Source organism: Antedon bifida, chromosome 10 (assembly GCF_963402885.1).
Source record: "Antedon bifida chromosome 10, ecAntBifi1.1, whole genome shotgun sequence".
NCBI classification, from domain to species: Eukaryota; Metazoa; Echinodermata; class Crinoidea; order Comatulida; family Antedonidae; genus Antedon; species Antedon bifida.
The window spans coordinates 7290564-7316670 of NC_136235.1; the positions used below are offsets into that span (position 1 = coordinate 7290564).

Here is a 26107-nt window from a genome sequence, read left to right on the forward strand (position 1 = left end):
CAAACAAAAAATGTTTCCAACGTTGAATAATGACTAAGTAAGAAGAAGTGGATTTGATTTTTGTTTTGTTTAAATTAGAAAATCGGAGTAGCCCTATTTTAAAGTATATCGCATATACTAATGGGAATGGGAACCTCCTGACTATAAAAATATGAAATCGTCTGGATAATAATTCGCAGAAGAAGAAATATAGTTTGAATATTTAATTTACATTTTACAGATTAAAAAAATCGATGGATTTGGATTTGATGAACTAAATAAAATCGTCGGATTTAGATACCGTACTTAATAAATGTCCAATCAATAGAAAATACGTATGGAATGAAATAAATATGTAGGATTGGTCAAAAGTATGTACGGAGTATATGCATGTAATATAGGCCTTACAAGTGAACATATGTAGAAGTGTAACAACATATATATCGGGTGAAAAATATATAAAGAGGGGAAAAATCTTTGATAAAGTTTGTACAATGTAGCCTATGCACTATTTTAATAGTGTCTACATTTTACAAACTTTATGAAAACATTTTTTTACATGAATTAAAAAAAATGATAGGCCTAATGCGGCATCGATAGTGTTCTTTTAATATAACATGGAATAATAAATCTAACATGGACAAATTGTCCATGATCTACAATAATTGAAGATTAAAATACCTGTTTACACTATACTAATAAACGACGATAAATATATAAACTTTTTTTCTACAAAAATAAATCTTAGAACTATAGGGATGATAACCATTCAAGCTGTCTTCGGTGAAAATAATATTTTCTAAAACCCAATCAAATGACGTCATGAAAAGTAAGAAAACTATGATACTACCAGGGAAGAGTTAAATTAAGAGTGAATTTAACTCTTCCCTGATACTACCTACTCGCCTACCTAATACTATCAAATTACGTCATGATCAATAAGAACATGACGTAATTTGATCAAACTTGTGTATTATTTTCATCGAATACAGTATGAATGGTTATCCTAGGACACTTTTTCTGTAGTACAAAATGTATACCGTATATATTATTCGTGTTTATTGTTTAGGAGGGTTTTTAGGGGGCGTTTATTATATATTTATTTTTTGGGGGTCTAATATGATAACATGTATAATCATATAAATACCCTATAGATTTGAAAAAAAAAATACAACACAATTAATATCGAGAAGTGATAAAATACAGTAAAAATTGTATCAAAATGCTTGGTAAATTGTAGATCATGTCAATCAATGAATTCTACTACAAATAGAAATATTGTGTAACTGTACATGCATGTATGTGGAGGGGCATTTATTCGAGGAAATAAATAAAGGCCCCGGGGCATTATTATTATTTTTCAAAGCGGGGCGTTTATTCGAATAAATACGGTATTTATCTATTTATCGTCTGTAGTATAAACGCTGGCCTTATAAAGAATGGGTTAAAATGAACTTCATTATAAAAAAAATAGAAAATAATGAATGTAGGTGACGCAATTACGGTCCATAGATTTTATATATGTGTGTACATTATTATATCTGCTGCAGTGTAAGTCGATGATCCTGTCACTGTATTTGAATTAAAAACTAAAGATCATAAAAATACTATACAAATAAAAGTATAAATCTGATAATTTATTCGTTTGCTGTATAAATAGTAGTATGCATAGTACAATGTTTCAAAATAGCACCACAATAAACAATACTGCTGTACAATTTAGACCAATTCAAACAAACTGTAAATTCATGCATTTTCAGCAAACATCTATTATTATACCTCTATCTCATGTGTGCCAGAGTTCAATCGACTAAAGGCAAGTAATAATCTTTTATAGTACAGTACTAAATGAAATTCCAATCAATGTCTATAGAAAATTTTTGTTTCTAGATTTAGGCAATATATGTACAATCACTAAAATAATATTCTTTTATTTCAAAGGAAACTGATTATAGGTTGCAAGTTTCATCCACATAAAGTTTCACTATATACAGATATTACTGTAATTTAAAGATGTTATCTTTCATACAAAAGGGTGATGAAAATGTGATATAATAATAACAGTCCATATTCTTAAAAAAGAACTCCCATCCCCAATGTTTATGACCTGGCACATGTCCACACATAGGCTACTGCTAATAACTATAAATTCCAAGCCAAAGCAGAACTGAAAAATGAGGTAAATTCAAATTGGGTGACCAAGGTGAGTGATTTCATAGCTTTATGTGAAAAGATTGAACACAATTTAGAATCACATTCACAGATAAATTCTTAAGCTCTGTCTACACTATCAAACTTTATGTGACAAAAAAGTGTGATGTGCTCATGGACATGATGACTTCAAATCACTACCATATTTGGGCACATCACACTTTTTCTGTCAAACTAGTTTGATAGTGTAGACAGACATGAAACAATTATAGAACATTGGCTTCAGGTATTTGAATGCAGTTATTGTTCATTTGTTGTCTCAATCTGTGTCTTGCTGTTCACTATCAGACTGCACTAGATACTTCAATCTTGATAGATGTTCCATTGCTCTAGAAGAAAACATCAATATACATACATAAAGTAAAGACACAATACTATTGTTATAGGGTTATCGGTTCACTAAATTATTCTACTAGACCTACTAATCAAATTGTGTATAAAGTGCAAATTAAATGATCTAAAAGGTTCACCTATGTATAAGTTTAAATTCAAAGTCAAGTGTATCTTTACTGGTATTTTTTTTCCTTCGAAACTGGTTTTAAGACCATGTCGTAACCAAATTTTTATTTTAAAAAACACATGTTTGTTTTACTTCTACAACTCACCAAATTGTGTATAAAGTGCAAATTAAATGATTCTAAAAGGTCTAGGGTGTTTATAGCATCTAAGCTAATAGGGACAAGTTATAGAAAGTTTGTTGACATTAGATTTTATAGAGGATGAAAGAAGGTGGCCTAGTTTTAACACCAGTTTAGAACAGCTAAACATGTGTTTTGCTGGTTTTGCTTTGCATAAAACTGGTGTAAAATAGATCAGCTGCCAACACAGTGTAGCAGGTGTGTGCTATCAAAGACATGTTTCTACTAGAGAAAAAATACTTTTAAAACTATATTTTTAATATTTCACTACTCTTTGCACTGTCCATGTTATGATATTATCATATTTTAGTACTTTACAGAAATTTTAATATTAGATGTATTGTCCCCCAAAAAAAGAAAAATAAAGATTATTTAAATCAGACTTTGAGGCTATTTTGTTTTAATAAAGTTAATAAAAAAAAGATGATTTCTCTTACAAAAAGACAAAATAAATGGTTAAATTCAACCAGGTAATTGCACTTTTTTAAAATTAAATTTGGCTATTAAAGACACTAGACCTGCAGTTTGTTATGTTTTGTTAAAATAGTGCGTACTGTAAATCTTCTAATAGTAACCCACACTCTAAAAGTAACCCCCCTTCTAATAGTAACCCACCTTATAAGTCAATCTATAATAATAACCCACTACTCTAATAGTAACCCATGGGGGTTACTGTTAGAGTCACAAAAGCTATTGACAAAATGATATTATGAAGACTGGTCGTTTATGACAGCCGTATTTTGAAAAAAAGGAGATAATGCATGTTGATCTTGGGAGTGGGGAGGATTGGGTGTTTTTGAGTTTATAAAATAAAGTTCGAGTTCAAACAAATTTGTTTATTCGATTGTAGGGTACTATTTTATTATTTTGCTATGAGTTGCAGACCAGAAAGGTTGGGGTGGGTTACTATTTTCAGTTGCCTAATTTAAGATTAGCAATAGTAACCCAATACTCTAATAGTGACCCCCTTCTAATAGTAATAATCCACCCTATAAAACAATCAAAGAATAATAACTCAAGGTTAAAATTAGAAGATTTGCGGTATACATAACTTTAAAAACATTAAACCAGGTCATCTCTTGTCTTAAATGGTTAATTATGATAAAAAGAGAAAAACAATGCTCTACCTAAGAGCTCGCATCGAAAGTTCTCTCGTAGACGTTTCTAGGCCTAGCTTAGTTAGGCTTAGTTTTGTAGGCCTAGCTGCAAAAGAGCAGCAACATACACTAGCTATAGGCCTACAGTAGCCTGCATTGTCTCGTTGCTAAATTGTGATTCCTTCTTGGACAGAATCCGTTGGGGAAGACCTGGTATTTTTGCTTAGTTACGAAGTGGGTGCATTACATCAAAATATGAAAATATCAATCCATGCGCGGTGCATGTTGGGATTTATAGCGGGCCGCTAAAATTATTAGAATCAACTTATCTTTAACTGTTTAAAGACGAAACAAAATATCGCAATAGGTCCATATAGTATTTATGTTTACATAAAATGTAGTGTGTGACCTTAAATTAGGTAAAAAAATGTAGGCCTAGTGTCTTTAAATTGTTTAAGAATTAATTTTTCAGGGGGACAATACATCTTTAATGTTGCATTTTTTAAATAACTGTTTAAATCAGTGAGTGGTCGTTGACGGAATTCGTTAGCAGTACCCAAAATGCAATGGGCACTGGCGGTCAATCAAATAAACGTTACTTGCGTTGCAGATAAAAGTTACATGCATAGCAATAACCGGTTAAATGGCGTTATAACACCGAATTGATTGCGTGTTTTTAATAGTTATTTACAGGCTGGCGGTTATTGAAAATTTGCCCTGTTTCTGGTCTCTCTGGTTAATTTATTCACACGGTTAGTAACCGGTTATATTTTTGCAGCAGAAACAGGACAAAATATCCTGTAAAACATGAACATGGCTACTGTGGTACCTTTTTAATGATTTGCTTCCCTCCTCTTCAGTTTCAATAGTGTCTTCTGATTCAGCCTGTTGAGAGAATCGTTAATTAATGTCAGTAATTCATGAATAAAATCCACTAAACAAAAGTATTACTGTTAATATAATAAACTACGGTAATAAAAGATACAAAGTAATTATTAAATAATCTAATATAATAACTTTCTCTCATTATGAATATTGGAGGAATCATAGTTTTAAGAACAGAATTCATGACAGTTGAAATAGTTTTAATAGTCAATATACTTCCCCAATCCAACCTGCATCAGCGTTAGTGGAAAATGATATTTTAGGTTGTTTTTGTGGAAGATGTTATTGTTAATTTCCTGGTGAATATTTTTTTTTGTATGTTTTGTATATGGATGTACTATCCAAAATATTTATATATAAGTACATTTATTGTATTTATTTATTTTTTTTTTTAGCATTTAGAAAGATATTAAGAAAAACATCTTATATTTCATTTTTTCTTGACCAACAACAACAACAACCAAAATGCTGAATATTATTAATATAGGAAATATATATTTTTTTTAAATTATTAAATTTTTAAATGTAAAACCAACCACTGTGGACATAAATTATTATGGAGAAATTGCGAGAGAAAAGTCACAAGATCATAATAATCTTTAGCATTTTCAGTATTTAAATAAATGATGGAAAGTAATTAGCGAACATTTGGAAAAAATTAATGTATTACATTACAAATTTTATTCACATTGATGATATTATCAGATTTCACAATTTATATGTTTTAAGTTGTGTGTACTAACATACTCTTACCAAGGCAATCTAACAACAGGATGCTGAGCTCCAGAGATCGAAGGGTTTATCTGTGGCTGCAACATGATCATTTCCATGCCCCTTATCAGACATCAGCGCAGCTCAGAGAATATGTACATAGTACAGCACTGTTGGTATTGTTGCAGCCAGACATAAGATCAAAGTTCTTATCTTGGCAAGGTGACCTCAGTTTCCTGTTGTTAGATTGCCATGTTCTTATTGTTCTTTTTAGTAAAACAAATCTGTTTACCAGTATCAAGAAGCATCTATGTGCAGTATTGCGTGGAAAATATGTTGCATATTGGAACAATTACAGAACACATTGATAAATGTTAATATTCAAATAGTAGTTCCGGTTCAAAGGAGTTAATAAACATTCCTAAAAGGCCTCTCCGCACTTTTTTATTACAGAATATTTGAACAAGGTTAAGGGTCTTTATACTTAGTATGTAATTAATTAATACATATTTTTGTTTTTAATTTCTTTAACAAAGTTGATAATATTACCAAAATTTCTCCTGTCTATGCTAATTCCCCCATGAACATGCAGTCAAGATATGAACACATTTATACCAGCAGGTGGCCAAAGCATGTTTTCATCTTTACTTATAACTTAAATCAATAAAACAAACAGATGACCTAGTCTATGTTTTATATTAGACTTTAGCCAAACTTTGACCCAGTGTACACAGAACACCATTGCTAAAATCTACTCTGAACAAAATTTGATATGTACTGTATCAAACAGCAAAACTATATACTGTAATCTGTATGAGAAACAAACATTTAGTTAGAAATAACTACCATGTACAATTAAGACAATTTTAGAAGACAAACCCAGCCAAAAAATAATATATCAAATAATATAGCAACCTTTATGTTACCAAAAAATGTGATATGTCCATATATGGACACGATGACATCATATCATTACCATATTTGGGCACATCATCCATCTTATGGTCATCCATACCAGCATTTGTTATCTATCCTTTATGAATTTGAAATGGTAAAATAATTGATACATCACACTTTTTTTGTCAAACTAGTTTGATAGTGTAGATAGAGCTTTAAAATGTACACAAAACAAATGTGATTTTTATTTTACTGTGTAATGGATAAAATGAATAGTAGTAGAATTCTGGCTATAATCTAGACATCATTTTTCTTTTGAAAAGAATGAACACTACCATCAATATTTATTTTCTTATGTACATCTTTTGTTAGCTTTTACAAAACAGTAGGTTTATGAGGGGTGTAGTGTTAAAACTGTTTGTTCTTAACAATATATTTTGCTCTTAATTTCAAATTGCGCAAATCGTGCATATCATAGGCAGACGAAACAATATTGAAGAAAAAAGAAATTCACAAAATTCTCATTCTGTATACAGATTAACTATACAAAAACACACTGTTTTATTCGTAACATTACAATTAAGAATGGGTAAAATATCAAATTATATTATGAGGCAACGCAGGGGCAAATATGTTTTAACTTACCCTTGGTGTGAAATCCTCATCTTCTACTGTTCTCGTGTCATCATCCTCTGTTAAATCATTTGCCACGGCAACAGATTGTATGGTAAAGAGCATGTTCTTGAGGGCTTCTACAGTACCTGGTTGGTCACCAGATGTCAATCGGGGACTCTGTAAGTAAAAAGTATAACATTTTAACAAGTTGAGTTTAAGTTCAATTTTTTTTTTAGTTAAAAATAAATGTTCTATATTTTCTTTAATCAGTGTTCTCCATTTGCCAGACTAAATTGACTCCAACCAGTATATAAAATGGTGTAAGAAAATTATACATAAAATAAACCCATATCTAGTAGTAAGTGGTAGTTATGGCTTGAAGCCATTAACAACATAGACCATGAGCAATCGAAGACTATATTTTGTCAATTGGATAAATAAAGTACAATGTTATTTGACTTTCGTATTTAATAGTCATTGTATAACAATACAATAACTGCTTAATTTGCCGGACTTGATTTCTATATTGGGAGAAAACATTGCATTCTCATCATAACAAATCTGTTTCTAACTATTCACTTGTATAAAACTGATTAATGTTTCTTATGTACAGTACTTCAACAGATAATATTTTATGTACATACACACTGTCATGAAATATAATTGTACTAATTTAGCTTTTTCTTTGACTGCATTTTTAGTCGCGTGGACTATAGTTCACTATGTCGGTCGGTCTGTCTGTCGGTCCGGTATCACTATGCGTTTTATAGCTTTCTGACCTTATCTTGATATCAGTTTAATCTAGCTAAGTCAATTTTTCACAGTATATTCCTTATGGCCAGGAATCGATGTGGTTATGTTTTCACGGTGCGCAATAAAAAATTACGCGGTGTACGCACGATGTAACGAAATCACGTTTGTAATCATATCTTCACAACCATGAATCACAATTAAATAAAATTTGGTACTCATAAATTTCAGGGCATAAATCATCATATGGCAGTACAATTATGTGCGTAGCGCATGTAATGCATGCGTACGCGCGCTTAAAATTTTCAACATTTTTTTTAAATTACCTCTCAAATTGAATATTAGGGAATTTTAAAAGGCACTTTTGAAATGGTTTATGTTGTTACAGTTCAAGGCCTTTGCTTAATGTTCTGACAAAATATGATTGCTGTTAAGACAGACACTAATTTTAGTATCTAAAAATACCTAGTACAGTAGTAGTAAGTGCAAGGGAGAGAGCTCTCAAGAGACATTAGCATTGTATTGCCATTGTGCTCACAAACAAGATACATCAGATACATGCAGGTATTAGGTTTAGTAATATGATTCAATATTTAAAGATGTATTGTCCCTTTGACTAATTCCAAAAAAATAAAAAATAAAAGATTTCGAAAAAAGGTGGGTCATTTTAAAGTATCATAATAGTTATTAACTATCACCAAATATTTGTCCAAAAAAAAATCATTTAACTGAAATACAGACGTTTTTTTGTTAAAAAAATAACTTTGACTTCCAGTCAAAGTTTTCGATCAAAACATATCCCATGATGAAACGTGCTTGTTTGGCTACTCTGTATGCATACTCATAAAACTTCCTCGCGATCTGTGTTAAAATACCTTCTCAACCGTGACGAGTTGTAAACAATTTTAATTAGCATATGCATAATGCGTACTCGTGGTTTGAAATCTTTGTTTACTTTCGCTCGCGACGATTTTCCAGACGAAATGTAATCAAACTAATTTACCTGTTAATTACGTATACTTGTTGTTTTTGGCTCGAATTTTCGACTTAAAGTGAATAACTTTAATATTACTTTGATATGGCCAATTTAAATTTAGAATATTTTGACCTTCATTTTTTTGTGTTTCAAGGGACAATACATCTTTAAACAAGAAATATTTCTTACAAAAAACGTAGCTCCACTTGTTGGCATAACATATTGTTTTTTCATCATCAAATGATGTTTTTAAAAAAAATTAACATTCTATTTAATTATCTATCTATAATTTAAGAATAATGATTTATCAATAGGCCTAGTAAACACAGTGTAGGATACAGTACAGCTGCAGACAAATGTACTGTATTGTATTCACTAATAATCAAGCAATTCTTCATCTATACACACCAGGATACACACACCATTCACGAAAACTATTTACCATGTAGAAAAGGAAAATGACCATTATTCACTGATAAATGGCCCATGATCTTTTATGGACAGGTCTTACAAACTCTCTTATCTGGGATGTGCTTTGGGGTTTGAGTATTCCCAGTCCAAGTTTCCATTTTTTCTGCTGTTAGTAAACAATAAGCTACCTGATGGTAATTGTTTTCTAATGATTCCATTGTCTAGAATATAACTTAAAAGGAGCGGCGAGAAAAAAACATAATACACTTTTTGCTAACAATGTTTAAGATGTACAGTAGTGTAAATAAATGCATAAAATCAAGAATTGCTTAAAAAATCACCATATTAAAATATGAATAATTACTTTTATTTTTTGGATTCACAAGATTGGATTCAACGGAGGTGCCATGCTGAAGATGATTACATGAGTGTGTCAAAACTAGAGACCAAAAACCAGAAAATGAAATGGGAGACCCACCCTGCAATATGAAAATACTGTACAATGAGAAAAATTAGACTAATTTTATAAGCCCTTTATTACGAAATGCCTGTCTCTTTCGTTCTCTTCAGTATAGACATCTTATCACATTATGTCATCATCCTGCAAAACAATGGCAAACCTAAAGAAACCTGTTGCATCATGTACTGTACTTACTGCACACTCTTGGGCTTTCCCATTTTATATTTTAGGGTATTCATGTCCGTAAACAGGGTCTCCTGTTTCCTATTGTCTCCCTTTTCGTATTAGGTCTCAGGTCTCAAATCTTGGGTCTCTAGTTTTGAAATACCCATGAATATTTTGATTTCCAGAAATTTTTATTGTCGATCGTTAAAGTTACGAGGATCAAAAAAGTAGACCAGAATTTTAATATCAATGAAATAAGATATTACATTAATATTTTATTGATTATTTTTATAAACTCATTATTACTCATCTTTATCAACAATCTCCTCTGTGTTCCCTTTAGTAGAGTCATAGTACTTTTAAATGGTTACATTACTAGATTAAGTTTATCTTATAATAATTTATAGTTCCAGGCCCATCCCCATATCGACATTTTTAATTCCAATCTTCCTCTGTCTGTTTCTGAGTTGTTGTACTTCTGTTAAAACCAAGCTGTAAGTGCTGGATTTTTTTCTGCTGCTGTTTTTTTTTTAGAATAAAATAAAACATATACTTATTCTCATACTGCAAAACCATACAGTCTTCCATTTAATTACATGATATTTCTAAAACTTTTCTAAAAATGCCAATTTTGCAATTTTCATCTGTCCTTACAGTACTACTGTACTACAGTAAATAGGTCAAATTGCCCAGTGGCCTAAACCTGACCTCTACCCATTTTCTGCATTCTGGAAAGCCCATGGGGTTACAAATTAGGGTCAAATTCATGTTTGATCTGACACAATTGTTAAAAAAATATTATGGTATTACATTCTCTAGTGTAAATTGTGTTTTAATAAATAAATATAGAGAATATAAACATAAGAGTAAGATTTATTATCAGTGATCATTTACTTTAGTTTGCAATGAAAGATCCAGGATTTTGGGGATAAGAATTGTAAAAAGAAGTGATATAGTCATAATGCAAAGTTATGATAGAGTCTGATGAAGTTATCATATTTTGACCAAATGTTATAGAATGTAGTTAATATAAATATTAAATGAAATTAAATGAACTGCATACCTTGAAATACAATTGTATCAACATTTTGACAAACATTTATTCAAGGTGGAAAATTTCAAGGTGTATGGCAATGCCAACATCAGGTCAATGACCTTTCTGTACTCTTGGTTTTATCTTTCTGCTAAATAACTTTCAATTCAATGGCAAGGTTATGGGAAGTGTAACAACTAGCTACTTTAAGTACATTAAAGGTAAAAACAACAGTCATAACATACAAGTGGGTGTTAATTGAGGGTCTCTAACCCACCAGAAGAGGGCCCACGTTTGTCCTTTTTCCTAAGTGTACTTTTCATATTAGTATAGAGACTTTTACTGACAGCGAAATAACAAAAAGTGAATGCAACATTAAACAATATCAATATAAACTGGCCTACATAAGTTATGTGTAATGTGTATTTTCATTTACTTGGGAAATTAAAAACTCAGTAAGCTAAAAAGATTAATTTTGCAGCACTTTCCGAAACAATTAATTAATAGTAGCCTTTTTAATGGCACGGTTCAATTACCTACTTCGTGTAGATAAAAACATTTGTATGTCAAGTCAAGCACACAACTACCAAATAGTACAGCATTGATGAAATATGTAAGTTATTAAAATATAAGGTGATCAGTCGAAATGAACAAAAAAGAAAAAAAACAATTAAAAGGAAGATGCTGTTGATTCATACAGTGTGGTATTACCAAGATAAAAGCCTTCATGACACATTCCAAAGTAATTAGTGCTTATCTTTCAAGATCAAGGGAGACACTGAAGCATGAAAAAAAAAGCTAGCAAGCCTTGAGGAGACATCATTCTTAAACTTGACATTCACTGTTGAATAACAATGATGTAATGTTTTGGAGTTAAGGAAGATAATAGCATTATATGTTATTCTTTCAATTCCAAAATAAAAAAGATTTATTAATAATTATTGATTAAAGTATACAGTACATTAGCTTTTTAACAGTATAAACAGGAATCTATACAGTACAATATAGTAAGGCCTGTTTGTGCTGGTAAGAAAAACCAGTTAAAAAAACACATTTTGTTTTGGTAGCAATAGAAAAACAATGGTTTAAAAACCCAAATTGATTACAGTCTCAATCGTAAAAACCAGTTTTAAATGGTTTTCGTTGTGCAATATTTTTTGACACACTCATGCAAACACTTGATTTTGTGGACAATAATGATGTCATTCGACAACCAAAAAAAAATTGAGTAACATGATCTTTATTGTAACAAATTAATAAAACTGATTTCTTAAAATTTGGGTTTTCAGCAGAAACAGGCCAAAATTGTTTGATTTCAAAAGACTGTACTATAGCGTTAAGTTATGGTAATGTAATTGGTCAACATTTTTTTCAAATTTTACCCTACAATTGTACCTTTTATACACATCCTTAAGCTTGATTGTAACACCATCCATCAGGGCAAGCTTGGTGAGCGACAGGCTAGTGTTATGGAAGTCATGGGTTCGAGCCGACACAAGGCTTAATTTTATTTGTAATAAAAGGGGAAAATCAATTACATATTCACAGCAACGTTGTAGTTACTATTATCCTGATTTTATAGGAATTCATTTAAAGTTATGATTATGGAAATTCATTCAACAAGTTTTGTACAGTAATTAGTACCAAAGCAGAATACACTAGACTGTAGTACTACAGCAGTACAAACTGTGTCCAGATAAATATATACAATAGATGAGGTAATGAGTTGGTTTGACATGTTGCTCATCTCAGGTCAAATTCATTGATCTTGTGCAACTGTTTACACTCAGCAGGACACACCTCCAGGCAATAAGAACCTCTAATTACTAGGACACTACCCACTAAGGAGATGCTAAGGGATCAGCTCAAACTTATCTGGTACCAACCAAAAACATGGTATGAAGATGAAGTTCAACTCTACAAATAGATACCATGCTGAGAAGGAGATAAAATCATGAAACCACCCAAAATATGTAGTAACAATGGCTATTTGAATGTTGAATATGGAGTAGGTTGAACTAACAATATGAGGATGAAAATAAAAAAGTCTTGATATCTGGTGTACTGTAGTACCAAAACGAAAAATCACCAATTTAAAATCGGCTTCTGATCTCAATCGACATCAAAACTGTATGTAAAAAACCTGTTTCCATGAAGATGTTGAAATGCAACACAATCATGTAAAAATTTTACAGCACATCAAAAGCTCAAATAAACATTTGTTTGTCGACAAGACAGAGTGACATGAAATGTTTTTAGTTTTAACAGCTCTAAATTTTATTAGAAATATAGATGCATGAGTATAATGCCCTATATTTTTTTTTTATTCGCATTTTGGCCCAAGATATGTTTTTTAGTCTAGGAAATTACAGTGTAGTTTTACTTTTCCCTGGTAGGACAAGATCTAAAACACAAAATCAGCTAATAAAACAACATAACAATTGTTAATTCCAAATTACTCACTGTGCTATTTGAGTTAAGGCAGTCCTCTAGGAATCTATCAATAAGCTGTGTTCGTCTGTGCTCATCATCATCATCATCATCATCATGTCCAGTATACACAGGTCGAAGTGGCTTGCTATACAAAGTAATAATTCAACAACATTAACAGTAAACAATTCATGTGTACCATATGGCAATTGTAAGTAATTTCAACAGCAAGGAAGTGGGGTCCAATAATAAAAGAGGGCAGAAGAAACAAAATATGCAAAAGCTTATGATTGGCAAGCCCAAAAGAACAAACAAAAAATATCAAAGATAACTAAAATACAGATAAGGTACAATGAAATAAGAAGGCTGATCACAAAGTGTTACAGATACATTGTAAAAAAAAATGTATTAATAATATTAGGCCTAATTAGTCCGGTGGCAGGAGGGGGGATATCACCACCCGAAAGGGGACAAATTGCCATCCAACTTTTCTAGACAAGAATTTTCCGTAGATTACGAATATGGAAGGTAATCGATCAGGATAAGAAGCGTTTTCGAGATATAAGGGGTCAAAGTTCAAAATTGACCAATACAAAAACATGCTATATCTCTAGAAATTCTGGACCTAGTGAGATGATTTTGGTGTCAAATTGTTCACAATGTATATGTTTATATTAGCTCTAACAGAACTTTCTTTGTAAAATTGACCGGAAACCCCATTTTTAGCAATTTTGACCTTTGACCTCTTTTTGCTATATCTAAGTAACGGCAGGTCGGAGAGAATTAAAAGTAGGAGGAAATTGTTCCCAAGATATACATTTATATTCAGTGTAACAGATGATATTGCTTGAAAATGACCGGAAGTGTGGTTATTAACCTTTGACATAATTGAATAAGGTTATAAAAACATAAATTAATAAATATTTGTCGTAAGGAGCCAATTTTGGTATCAAATTGTTCACAATATATATGTTTATACTTGCCATAATGCAACATTTTTTTCAAAAAGTGACTGAAACACTATTTTTCTGTAATTTTAACCTTTGACCTGTTTTTCTCATCTAAATAACGACATGGCATAGAGATTTCTAACGGCAAATTGTTTATAATAGATATTTTTATTCAATCTAATAGATTATACTGCTTGAAAAATACAAGTGTGATTATTGCTTTGAAATCCTGTACATAAGAGCCTATCGTGCGGATTTAATGCAAAGAGGTTTGGAAGGGGAATACTACTACTATACAGTACAATGTCTTTCAGAAACATTTGAGCAATTTCAATCAGGTATCCATGTATCTCCAATAAACGGAATGTACGGTTCATAGAGAATTCAGAAGTTACCCTTGGTTCATTTTGGCAAATCCATATGGGTTCCTTTTAAAAGGATTGAGGGTGCACAGACAGGCTTTTCCCATGGCTTAATACAGTTTTAGTTACCCGATATATTTCTAACACAGTAACTTATGTAGCCAAATGCATTGATCCGATACAGGGGCCAAATGTAGAACTGAACATACAGTAGAGAAACACAGAAGGGTCTAAATAGATGACCTGCTTTTGTTTCATTTTAGGCAAAATCCAAATCGGTTCCTTAAGGATCGAGAGTGCACAGGCAGCTTTATTCCAAGTGCCTGTCTATATGAACTCACAGTGTCAACCCTTATATTTCCATTATGGGGCTTCATATCCATCCATGGAGAACGACCGGCCCTTGGGTTAATTTGAACCCACATTTTCACCCCACATACAGTATTTCCAATATAGGGTCTCTTGTAGACCCACATAGAGAACCCCGAAAGGTCCATGAAGGATCGGCCCTTGGGTTCATTTGGGCAAATCCATAAATGTTATTTAAAGATTGAGGGTGAACATTTTAGTTTTATTCCATAGTTCATCTATGAACTATTTACCCCATATTAATTTCTAATACAGGGCCTTATGTAGCACACCACATAGAGATCCCAAAAGGGTCCTTAGAGGGTTCATTCGGGCAAATCCATATGGGTTATTTTAGAATCTTTTTTGTACAGGAAACTCTTTCCTGTATGGCTCTTTCCTGTATGGGCCAAACTATCTGTGGCTATATAAAAATTGTGGTCTGTCTGTGTAGTGAATTATGGATTGAGTTTGGCCACCTGGATCTGCCTATGCCCTATCCTGTACGAATTGGTATTCTCTGGTTCTGATGAATAGTAGTTTTATTTTCCAAAAACGAATATTGTAGCCCTAATAAATGCAACTGTATAGTGGCAAATCATTGAAGGTCAGCGTAACATTTTAACATCATAACATTTTAACCGTCATAATATTAATAATAATATTAATAATTTTAATTTTATTATTTATTTTACAGTATTATATTAATACATTTAAAATAATGCGCACTAGAAAAAATATAAAAATACCATAACTTCACTGATCAAATAACGTGATTACATTTATGAACATCGATCTCATAGTTTGAATAACTTTGCATTATTTAGTATATCACTTGTTCAAATGTTGACCTTTGACCTATGTCAACTTGTGTAATGATAAATGTGCTCTTTTGATTGTGTATGATTGATAGATGTCTTAACAGAGTGATAAAACATAACATTTTGTCTTAAATGTTAGTTTTTATTTGGGTTTATATGCAAATTGTGTGATTGGTCAATATTGACATTTGACCTTTAATTGAAAAGTATTTGTTTTATAAGGCGACTGAATAGATACCTATAACCATACAAATGTATTAAAAGACCAAATTGAACTTCAATAAATTGGTTATAATACATATGTATATAATACATTGTTATAATTGGTCAATTTTGAACTTTGACCCCTTATCTCTTCCTATTCGCTTCCTATCCTGATCAAAGTCTGATTTGATTAAATACAGTATTATAATTATATTAATCAAAATTATAATGAAATAACATAACTTTACTAATCAAATAATTTGATTACTTGTAAAACCATCAATATCATAGTTTGGACAACTTTGCATTTATTTGTTAACTAATACGTGTAGTAAAATGTTGACCTTTGACCTTATGTCAACTGATGAAATTGACCTTAGGTCAACTGATGAAATGATGTATTCGCTCTTTTACATTGCGTATGATTGATTAACAGGGTGAGAAAACATCCAATTTTTATTAAAGCCCCCTTCCCTACGTTTTTTAGATCTAATTTAAGATCACAAACTATATTTAATGTAAAAATAATACTATATGGTCCTATTGCGATAACTTTTTTCGTCTTTAAACGGTTAAAAATGTGAAAAATAAGTCGATTCTAATAATTATAGCGGCCCGCTATAAATCCCAAAATGCATTGCGCGCGGATTGATATTTTTGTTTTTCACCTGTAATTCGCCCACTTTTCGATCGATCGTGAGGCCAAAACAAATGGAAGACTCCTAACTTTTCAGCGAAAATACCGGGTTTTCCCCAATTTGTATCAACGGAGTCTGGCAAAAATAGAAAGACAATTAATGCAGCAACTATACAACGTCAGGCTAGGTATATAGCTAGCGTACGATGTTCGTACGTTACCGATGTTTACCAGCTAGGCCTACAAAACTAAGCCTAGCTAGGCTAGGCCTAAGACCGTCCGCGAGAGGTCGATCGCCGCGAGCTACTTAGGTAGTGCATTGTTTCTCACTTTTTATCATAATTTACCATAAAACGTACATTTAAGACAAGGAATGACATGGTTTAATGTTTTTAAAGTGATATATATGTATTATTTTCCAAAAAACGTCCAAAATTGCAGGGTAGGGGTCTTTAAATATAAGTTTTTATTTGGTTTATAGGTACTGTACGTTCTCATGATTGGTCAATATTGACATTTGACCCTTAATTACAAAGGATTTTTTTTCATAAGGTGATTGAATAGACACTTATAATTATAAAAATGTAATAAAAGACCAAATTGTGCTTCAATAAATTTGTTATAATACATATACATTGTTGTAATTGGTCAATTTTGAACTTTGACCCCTTATATCTCGAAAACGCTTCCTATCCTGATCGATTACCTTCCATATTCGTAATCTACGGAAAATTCTGGTCTAGAAAAGTTGGATGGCAATTTTTCCCCTTTCGGGTGGTGATTCCCCCCTCCTGCCACCGGACTAAATGTTGCAATAAGTCGGCTGCCTGGTTGATTGGCTATTAAAACCTTTCTCCAGTCGACGTAACGTTACAGTGAGTTGTGATAATAAATAACAATAACGATGATCGAGCCGGATCGCTAATATTTGCACATTTTTACGTGATCGTTCATAGTTTCTTGGTTCTCTTGAGGGTTGCTGGGACACGCGGACATGAAGTGTTGCAAAACCAAGGCCGACCATGTGCAGCCAGGTCCGCGTGAACATTGAAAAAGTTACAGGTTTTGATGCTTCAACCCAGCCTAGATATATCTTTATCTAGGCTTACGCTAAAGACAAACATTAGTGTACAAAAAAGGTGAAAAACAGCGTCGCTTGTAAAAATTTAAGAATTGTCAGCTTGTACATATTTTTCACAAACTATGACGACGTAATTTGTGAACCATTTGATTGGTCAGTTTTAACAATTTTAAACATTGATTTATACCCCCTTTTCCTGTAAAATCGTTGAATCTGGTCAATTCAACACAACTGGAAAAAATATAAAATCGCTAACTATTCTTGATCTTGAAACCTATCCCAAGCGGGATCGCGCATTCATTCATTACTTGTATACAGTATCTAGGTGTCTAGAAATAAATTATATGAAGGACAAAAATGTAACAATTATCAAGTGGTTTCATTATACCAAAAAGTAGGCCCATCCCATCATGATTTCAAAATTGTTATGCCTCTCTTCTAGAAGATCAAACATAAAAACAAAATTTACATTAAAAAGAATTTTTTTGTGCAAATATGATTTTCATTTGTTTGTCCTTTTATTACATCCCATCATCTTCTTCAGATTTTATTATTTTATTTTATTATCTCTAAACCAAACACACACAGACATTTAAAGACCGCTTGTCTCAATAAATATAGTATGGCGCTTTGTAAAATAATGAACTTAAATTTAGAAGAGGACCACATTTACATATATGCACAGTGATTGTGCATTTCTATTGTTAAAACTGTTTAACCAAGAAATGCATCAATCATAAAATATTGACATTAAACTCTCCTGGATATTTTATGCAGGGTCATCAACTGTATTGACGTTTCTATCAGCATTTATGTTGTAAAGCTTAAAGACCCATCGCGACATAAAGGTATTACTGCCCTCTATATTACTAAATAATTTGTCATGCAGTCATGAACCAAATGGGTATCAAAACAAGTAAATAGGATTCGTCTGTATAGATTCTTGTATAACTCACTTATATTTCTTCAGCTCAGGCCGATCACCTCTCATGTGTCACCTTTATGGCAATTACCACGAGGTCGGTATTCTTTGAGTTTAAAACTAATTTTTCACCTTAATTATTAATCAGACTTTTCCAAAAAATGGTAGTCTCTGCTCTTTTTGCGACTTTTGTACCTTCTGTAAATGCCAATGTTTAAATCGACTAATTGAATATTGTTTATGCCAATCTAAATATGTTTTAAGTTTACAGAAATGTCTCAAAAACTTTGGATGTGTGTGTTTTTTTATTGTTATTTTTCTTTTTGGATATTTTTATATGGATCTGTAAAATGTCTTTAAATGTTTTTATATTTGTAATATAATCTCAATAACGTTTTATTCGTATTCGTACAATAGTAGAGTAGAACTAATGAAAAAAAGGGGCCAACCTCAAAAAAATTGCAACAAAAGGTTTTTCAACGGATTTTGGTAGTATTGGGTGTACTAAATAACAGAAAAAAAGTCTCAAGAAATTTGACCACCGGAAAGTGGTTTTTTTTCAAGATGGCCGCCAAAATAGATAAAACGTTAAAATGTCAATACCTCCTAAACTACTTGGTCTATTGATATGATTTTGGTACCAAAATACTCAGAACATACATATTTATATTTGCCCTAATAGAACATTTTGGCCAAAAATGACCGGAAATGCTATTTCTTGCATGTTTGACCTTTGACCTTGATATGTTGTATCTTGGTAACAACTGACCGTAGGGAAACAAATTGTGACTCAAATTGTTCAGAATGTACATATTTACATTTATTGTAATGAGACATTTTGTCAAAAAATGGTTAGAAGTAAAGGTTATTGACCTTTAACCTTTATCTATGTAGAATGTCCATATCTCGGCAACTATGTGTGGTAGAGATTTAAAATTGGGCTCTAAATACTGAGCATATGCTTATTTATATTTACTCTAATGAAACAGTTTGACAAAAAATGACCAGAAACGACATTTTTTGATGATTGACCTTGATATGCTATATTTCGATAATGACTGACTGAGACATACTATTTATGGCTCAATTTGTTCAGAATATAATTATTTTTATTTCGTATAATGGTCTAATCTACCCATGGAATTAAGAGCTTTCCTGGGTAACTGTAATATTTATAAAGACTTTTAGAATATGAGTTCAAGTTCAAATTGTTCAGAACATACTGTATACATTCTTAAAAATAATAGTGAATAAAAAACCCGAAAAGTAAACAAAAACAAATATAATAATAATTTTAAATTTCTAATTACGGTATAGCAGCAGTTGATTGGATATTGTGCATGTATTTAGTACGGCTTCCTAAACAACTTTTTTAACTTCGTCTTCATCATCGTCATCAATCTCTCTATCTACGTTGTTCCATTCTTCTAGTTGACACACTCCCCAAACTGAAGTACATGCCAATCCATAGCATCTACAACTGCAACATACAGTTTTACATCCAGTAGTACAGTTACAATGGATGATTTTCAAAAGTTCTTCTGAAGCAGCAGTTTCAATCGTCATTATTGGCACAAATGTTTTATTAAAAACTTCCCCGACTTGGTAGCATCCATGGTATTATCTTTCTTTATCCATTGCATGATTTGATAGTATACTCTAAGACTGTGACATTTTGTAGCAGATGAGGTTGGTGGTAGTAGTTGTTGAGGTTTGATAAATTATTTACCCTCAGCAACTTTCTTATTAAACAGCTTGCATCTGTAGCTATTTGGGAAATCCAGTGACTTGGCTCCAAAATGAATAGACATGGCCTTTAATCCAAACTCCTCGATAGTTTGAAGTTTCTGATGCGGTTGAGTGAAACTATCGGCACACATCAGTGTCATATTCTAGGTTACTTTCTATCAATTTATTGATTTATTTGCCTTCCTAAAGATGTCTTTGGCTTTGAAGAGTGAGGGTGGAAACGGACTTCATATTTCATTACATCGTCTAGAGAGATTTGTCCTAACTGAATTTGATGGAAAGAAAGAAGAATTCCTGTCAAAGCATGAGAACAAACACAAATTTATCAACATGCTTTCATATGAGCTATAGAAAAAAGAATGTCCTGTACGACATGCAGCCAACGAGTGGAGTTGTGGCTTGATGGTTATGATGCTTGGCTACCACTCCAAGGGTCCTGAGTTCAAGTCCCGTCACATGTCAGGATTTTTTCTAAGGACCAAATTACTCCACTCCCAAAGACTTGTAATAAGACTTTGTTTACGTAGAGCATCTTGTGTATATGTTTGTCTTGTGAACCTCTGAGGGTCCCTAATGATCAGCAATAGCTGGATGGATCACCCTCATTAAATATGGTTTAAAAAAAACCAAAAAAAACGATGTTGACATTGCTCTGGCAACAGTTGAAGTCTCTGAACATAATACAGTAACTTTGATTGGAGAAGACACGGACTTACTGGTACTTTTACTGTATCATGTAAATACAACAAACCGAGAAATGTACTTCAGATTAGACAAAGGGGCCTACTAGAGTGATTAATGTAACCAGATTGAAATCTGTTTTAGGATATAAAATCATCCATTGTAACTACTGGATGTATGTTGCAGTTGTAGAAGCTATGGATTGGCATGTACTTCAGTTTGGGGAGTGTGTCAACTAGAAGAATGGAACAACGTAGATAGAGAGATTGATGGCGATGATGAAGACGAAGTTGGAACAGTTGTTTAAGATGCCGTACTAAATACATGCACAATATCTAATCAATTGCTGCTATACCATAATTAGAAATTTAAAAGTTATTATTATATTTGTTTTTGTTTACTTTTCGGTTTTTTATTTACTATTATTATTAAGATTGTATACAGTATGTTCTGAACAATTTGAACTTGAACTCATATTCTGAAGGTCTTTATAAATATTACAGTTATTTGATTCCCAGGAAAGCTCTCTATTTCATAAGTAGATTAGACCATTATACGAAATAAAAAATAATTATATTCTGAACAAATTGAGCCATAAATGGTGTATCTCAGTCAGTCATTATCGAAATATAGCATATCAAGGTCAATGGTCAAACATGTCGTTTCTGGTCATTTTTTGTCAAACTGTTTCATTAGAGTAAATATAAATAAGTATATTCTCAGTATTTAGAGCCCAATTTTAAATCTCTACCACACATAGTTGCCGAGATATGGAAATTATACACAGATAAAGTTAAAGGTCAATAACCTTTACTTCCAACCATTTTTTGACAAAATGTCTCATTACAATAAATGTAAATATGTACATTCTGAACAATTTGAGCCATCATTTGTTTCCCTACGGTCAGTTGTTACCAAGATACAACATATCAAGGTCAAAGGTCAAATTGTCAGAAATGGTATTTCCGGTCATTTTTGGCCAAAATGTTCTATTATAGCGAATATAAATATGTATGTTCTGAGTATGTTGGTACCAAAATCATATCAATAGACCAAGTAGTTTAGGAGGTATGGACATTTTAACTTTTTATCTATTTTGGCGGCCATCTTGAAAAAAAACACTTTCCGGTGGTCGAAATTCTTGAGACTTTTTTTCTGTTATTTAGTACACTCAATACTACCAAAATCCGTTGAAAAACCTTTTGTTGCAATTTTTTTGAGGTGAAACCTTATTTCTACTCTACTACAATAATGAATGTGTGAATTGAATGGGAGAATATTTTGATGTATTTTCATGAGTTGAAAGATTGATTGGCATGGGGCGTTAAAAAAAATATGGTAAGCCATAATAATGCAAGGATCACAGTAAAATATAATACTTACTATGGTAAAGTCTTTTCCCAAGATCTGTCACCATCTAAAATATCTTCAGTGTTAGGACTTTGTGTCTGTAAACTACGTAGAGGATGTGTCAAAGGTGAGCCCAGTAGTTTCTCAGCTCTATCAATCACTCTCTGCTCTAATTCTTCAGTTGATCCTTTACAATTTAAACATGATTTTTTTTAAATTAAATTAAAAAAGCTTGTACTGGAGAAGTTTATTTGACATAAAGTTTATTTATAAGGATCTGTTTCTGCCGAATAGCGCCAAATAAACGATTTATTCAGAAAATTATAATTTTTGTATTACATTTTTGTTAAATTTGTGCTCCAAAATAACCGTTTAAATTAGGGGGTTTGAAGAAAAACGTGAATCCAAAATGCAATGGGCTCTGGCGGTCAAACATTTAAGATGCTACAGTAGTTGACTTAAGGTCAGCAAATCTTTAATTTGAGGCTGCCATTTAATCATTCAATCATTAATCAGTCATTGAAAATGTGTGCTATTACTGCTGCAAAGAAATTGGTTTTATTAATCAGTTAATTTATTTCACAACATTAACATGATTTTTAATAGTGGGCTTGGTAATAATTTTTCAATAAAATCATTATATAGTTATGTTGAGTAGTATTATGGCTGTAGTTATGTTTTCTAAAATGAATTCATATTTAATAATTTCCATTATACGTGTATGAGGTTATGGTGTAGGTCAAACCTAAACATTTTTTAAACCCAAATCAATCATACCTCTAGTTTTTGTGAATCTGCCAGTATGATGCGTATCTGTTCGCCAACTTGGAACCTTGGAATATCTTTGTGAGCTAGGTGGTCTATCATTTGACATCCAGTTGGCTTTAAGAGAAGCACCTTTAAAGTGTGGTGGATACAAATCTTGTTTATCTACAACAAAATTACTTTGAGGAGCATATTTTCTTGGGCTTGAATAAAGGTCAGAAACATATAGTCTGCTCCTATCAGGATCATTGATCTGTACTGCTGACTTTGCTGCTGACCTCTGCCAAACTTCTTCTGATGCCCTTCTTTGAGTGTCCTGTAACCTTGTTTTATTACTTCTTGTTGTGCCTCTATTAAGCGTCCTTGTAGGTGATGTGTCCATTTGTTTTAGAGTTATCCTAAGGTCCTCCATACTTCTTGATTCTGGCAGTCCTCTGCCCGTAGAGGGCGCTAAGATAAGATCGTCTGTCGTCATACTCATCATATCTGAGCTGATTCTTTGTTTTAATACTGGTGATGATGGCAGGACTTTTCTTACACTTTGTCTTGCCATTGAGTTTCTAACCTGTCTATTAATTTCTGCACTGCTTTTCATCTTAGCTCTACCAGTGGTATTGTGATTAGTGGGATGTGGATGGTTTTCCTTGTCAGGGCTTCTTAGATCTTGGTAGGTTAACCCTGGTTGTGATAATCTATTAGTTGACTGCCGATCAGTGTTAACATTACTACCTTTTGTGACATTCAAATCATAAGATGGCAACTGTCTGGCTGCTGGTATGACAGAGCTTACTTCAGAGCCATTCATACCATTGATCCAGCTGGGTGGAGCTCTGCCAATTTGTGACCTACCCTCACCAGTACTCTGGACCTCTGACATACTAATATCTTCAATCCAGCTAGGTACATTTCTCTGTCCTGAAATTTCTGATGCATTTGACTTGGTGTTATTATCAATTATTTTGGAAGTAATTTTAGTCTTTTGGTTAGATTTGTTAAATCTATTAATGTGGGGATCGAGAGTAAGCGACACATCCACATCCTCTATCCAACTTGGTACTGTTCTGCCACCTGATAAAACTGAATCTGCCTTTCTTCTAGTCTTAAAATGTCTATCAAAAGAAGTTTTTCTGTTTGGATCACTTATCATAGCTTCTCTATATGCAGGTGATTTTATCGTTGAAGTCCTAATTGTACTTTTAAATAAACCATCTTGATTTTGTAATTCTCTAAGATACCTGGAGTCGGTACTTCTAGTGAAACTTACTTCTCTATGACTCTTCTTTCTATCGGGACTAGGTCGCTTTTTTAGAATCCCTGAGCTCTTTCCGACATTACTCTGTAATGATTTTAATTGGATAGCATTCGCTCTGTAGCTCTCCTGCAATGGTGATAATGTTTTAGATGAGTGGGACAAATTTAAATAATTTTGGGCATCACTTGTGAAGCCAACATTGTGGTTATGAACACTCTGTGATGCTTGGGAAAGCAAGACATCTGTAGATAAGCTGGTTAGACTAGGATATTGAAGGCTCCTATCTGGTGTTAGGCTTGATAGGTCACTTGATGAGATTGTCTGTATCGGCTGTTTTGCTGTGAAAATATAAAATGTTTTAGAATCTCTGAGTAAAATATACTATTACTGTTGAATAATTTTATGCAACTGTAAGAATATAAGATCCATAAACATAATTACCCTTTTCTCGTTCCAAATCTGCCCTCAATAATTCTTCATAAGACTGCTCAATGAGTTTCTTAATTGCATGTCTGTGACTTTCTGCTCGAGTATCACGTACCCCGGTAGCTAGGCTTCGTTCAACAGTCTGCAACAGTACAGACTTAGGAGAGAGTAAATCTTCAACAGTACGTTTGTATGGACTGGATGACTGCGTATTATCAAAATCTGAGATGTAGGCATGTAGAGCATCGGTGGCAGATGGATACTGTCTGTTGGCATATGTAAGTATTGATGCTCGACCAGAAATACTTTGAGTGCTGTGTAGAGAATCTTTCAGTGTTTTACTGAAATTACTTCTCAGGAAAGAGTCCGCTGTATTATCATGCATCATTTGTAAAATCACTAGAAGAAATGTAAGCAGTATAGAATCGATGAATTTAGATAAATTATTTTAAAATAAAAACAAGCCTATTGTAGCCTAGCATACAACAATTATTGTACAATAGTACCGGTACATTTATTAAATAATTTGCATTTCTTTGCGTGTATGTAGGCTAGTCAAATTACCTGGCTAGGCTAGCCGCCTAGAGTAGACTAGTCCTAGTAATATAATAATAGGGCCTAGTCTAGGCTAAGATACTTCATAATAGGATAGGGCCTCAATTCGTAGTAGGCCTACTACTACTTACTAGCGGATTAGCCAAGTTGAGCCGCCGACAAGTTGAGCCGCCGGCAGCAGAAAAACATTATTTTCTATGAAACGCCAAATGCTAACTTTCGACGGTGCTCGTTTCTTTTCAATAGTTATAGTTTCAAAAGTTAATATATATTATTATTATAAAAATAAAATATTATTACACAATTAAAGAAATAACTATGAAAATCTGATTTATTTTCCGAAAAATAAGGTCTAGCCTAGGCCTAAAATGATCGTTTTTAGCCCTCATCAACCAAGCACAGCCAGGCCCTACTACTACTCTAGCTAAGCTAGACTCCAGGCTCTAGCTAGCCGAGCCTTAGGCTAGGCTAGCTCTCCTCCTAGCCTGTAGGCCTAGGCCTAGTCTAGACTAGGCTAGAGGCTAGGAGGAGAGCTACGGTAGGCCTAGCTGCCCTAGATTATTTAAGAAGTTTAGAATATGAAAATTACTAAAACGTAATACACTAATCGTTATTATAGGCCTAGGCCTAGTACCTTTATTTATGCATTGTAAATTGTGTATTAAATTAATAAAAACTGATCTCTTTCGCTTTTTTCACAAGAAAGTCAATTTTATTTTGAAATATACCGCCCCCTCTGTTCTTGT

General features: G+C 32.6%; 1 protein-coding gene across 2 annotated transcripts; it reads right to left on the bottom strand.

The window, feature by feature from the left end:
* Window positions 1-1601: 1601 nt before the first annotated feature.
* LOC144853606 (uncharacterized) lies at window positions 1602-26106 on the bottom strand. 2 transcript variants are annotated; one of them, XM_078711338.1, is made up of 8 exons: window positions 25996-26106; window positions 24822-25205; window positions 23141-24718; window positions 22397-22550; window positions 13292-13406; window positions 7064-7210; window positions 4755-4810; window positions 1602-2519 (listed from the first exon to the last, which is right to left on the bottom strand). In XM_078711338.1, the coding sequence occupies exons 2-8, from the start codon at window positions 25192-25194 to the stop codon at window positions 2450-2452; spliced, it is 2493 nt and encodes an 830-aa protein (XP_078567464.1). In that variant the 5' UTR covers window positions 25195-25205; window positions 25996-26106; the 3' UTR covers window positions 1602-2449. The 2 variants fall into 2 exon arrangements, with proteins under 2 accessions (XP_078567464.1, XP_078567463.1); XM_078711337.1 differs by lacking the exon at window positions 25996-26106 and adding an exon at window positions 25493-25510.
* Window position 26107: the final 1 nt, after the last annotated feature.

Bases quoted from the DNA above. Each gene is read 5' to 3' on its own strand.
- LOC144853606 (XM_078711337.1), bottom strand. The intron at 13,407-22,396 runs GTAAGTATTATA...TACTTTGTATAG, and splicing joins TGGGAAAAGACTTTACCATA to CAAGCCACTTCGACCTGTGT. The intron at 4,811-7,063 runs GTAAGTTAAAAC...TTCTCTCAACAG, and splicing joins ATGAGGATTTCACACCAAGG to GCTGAATCAGAAGACACTAT.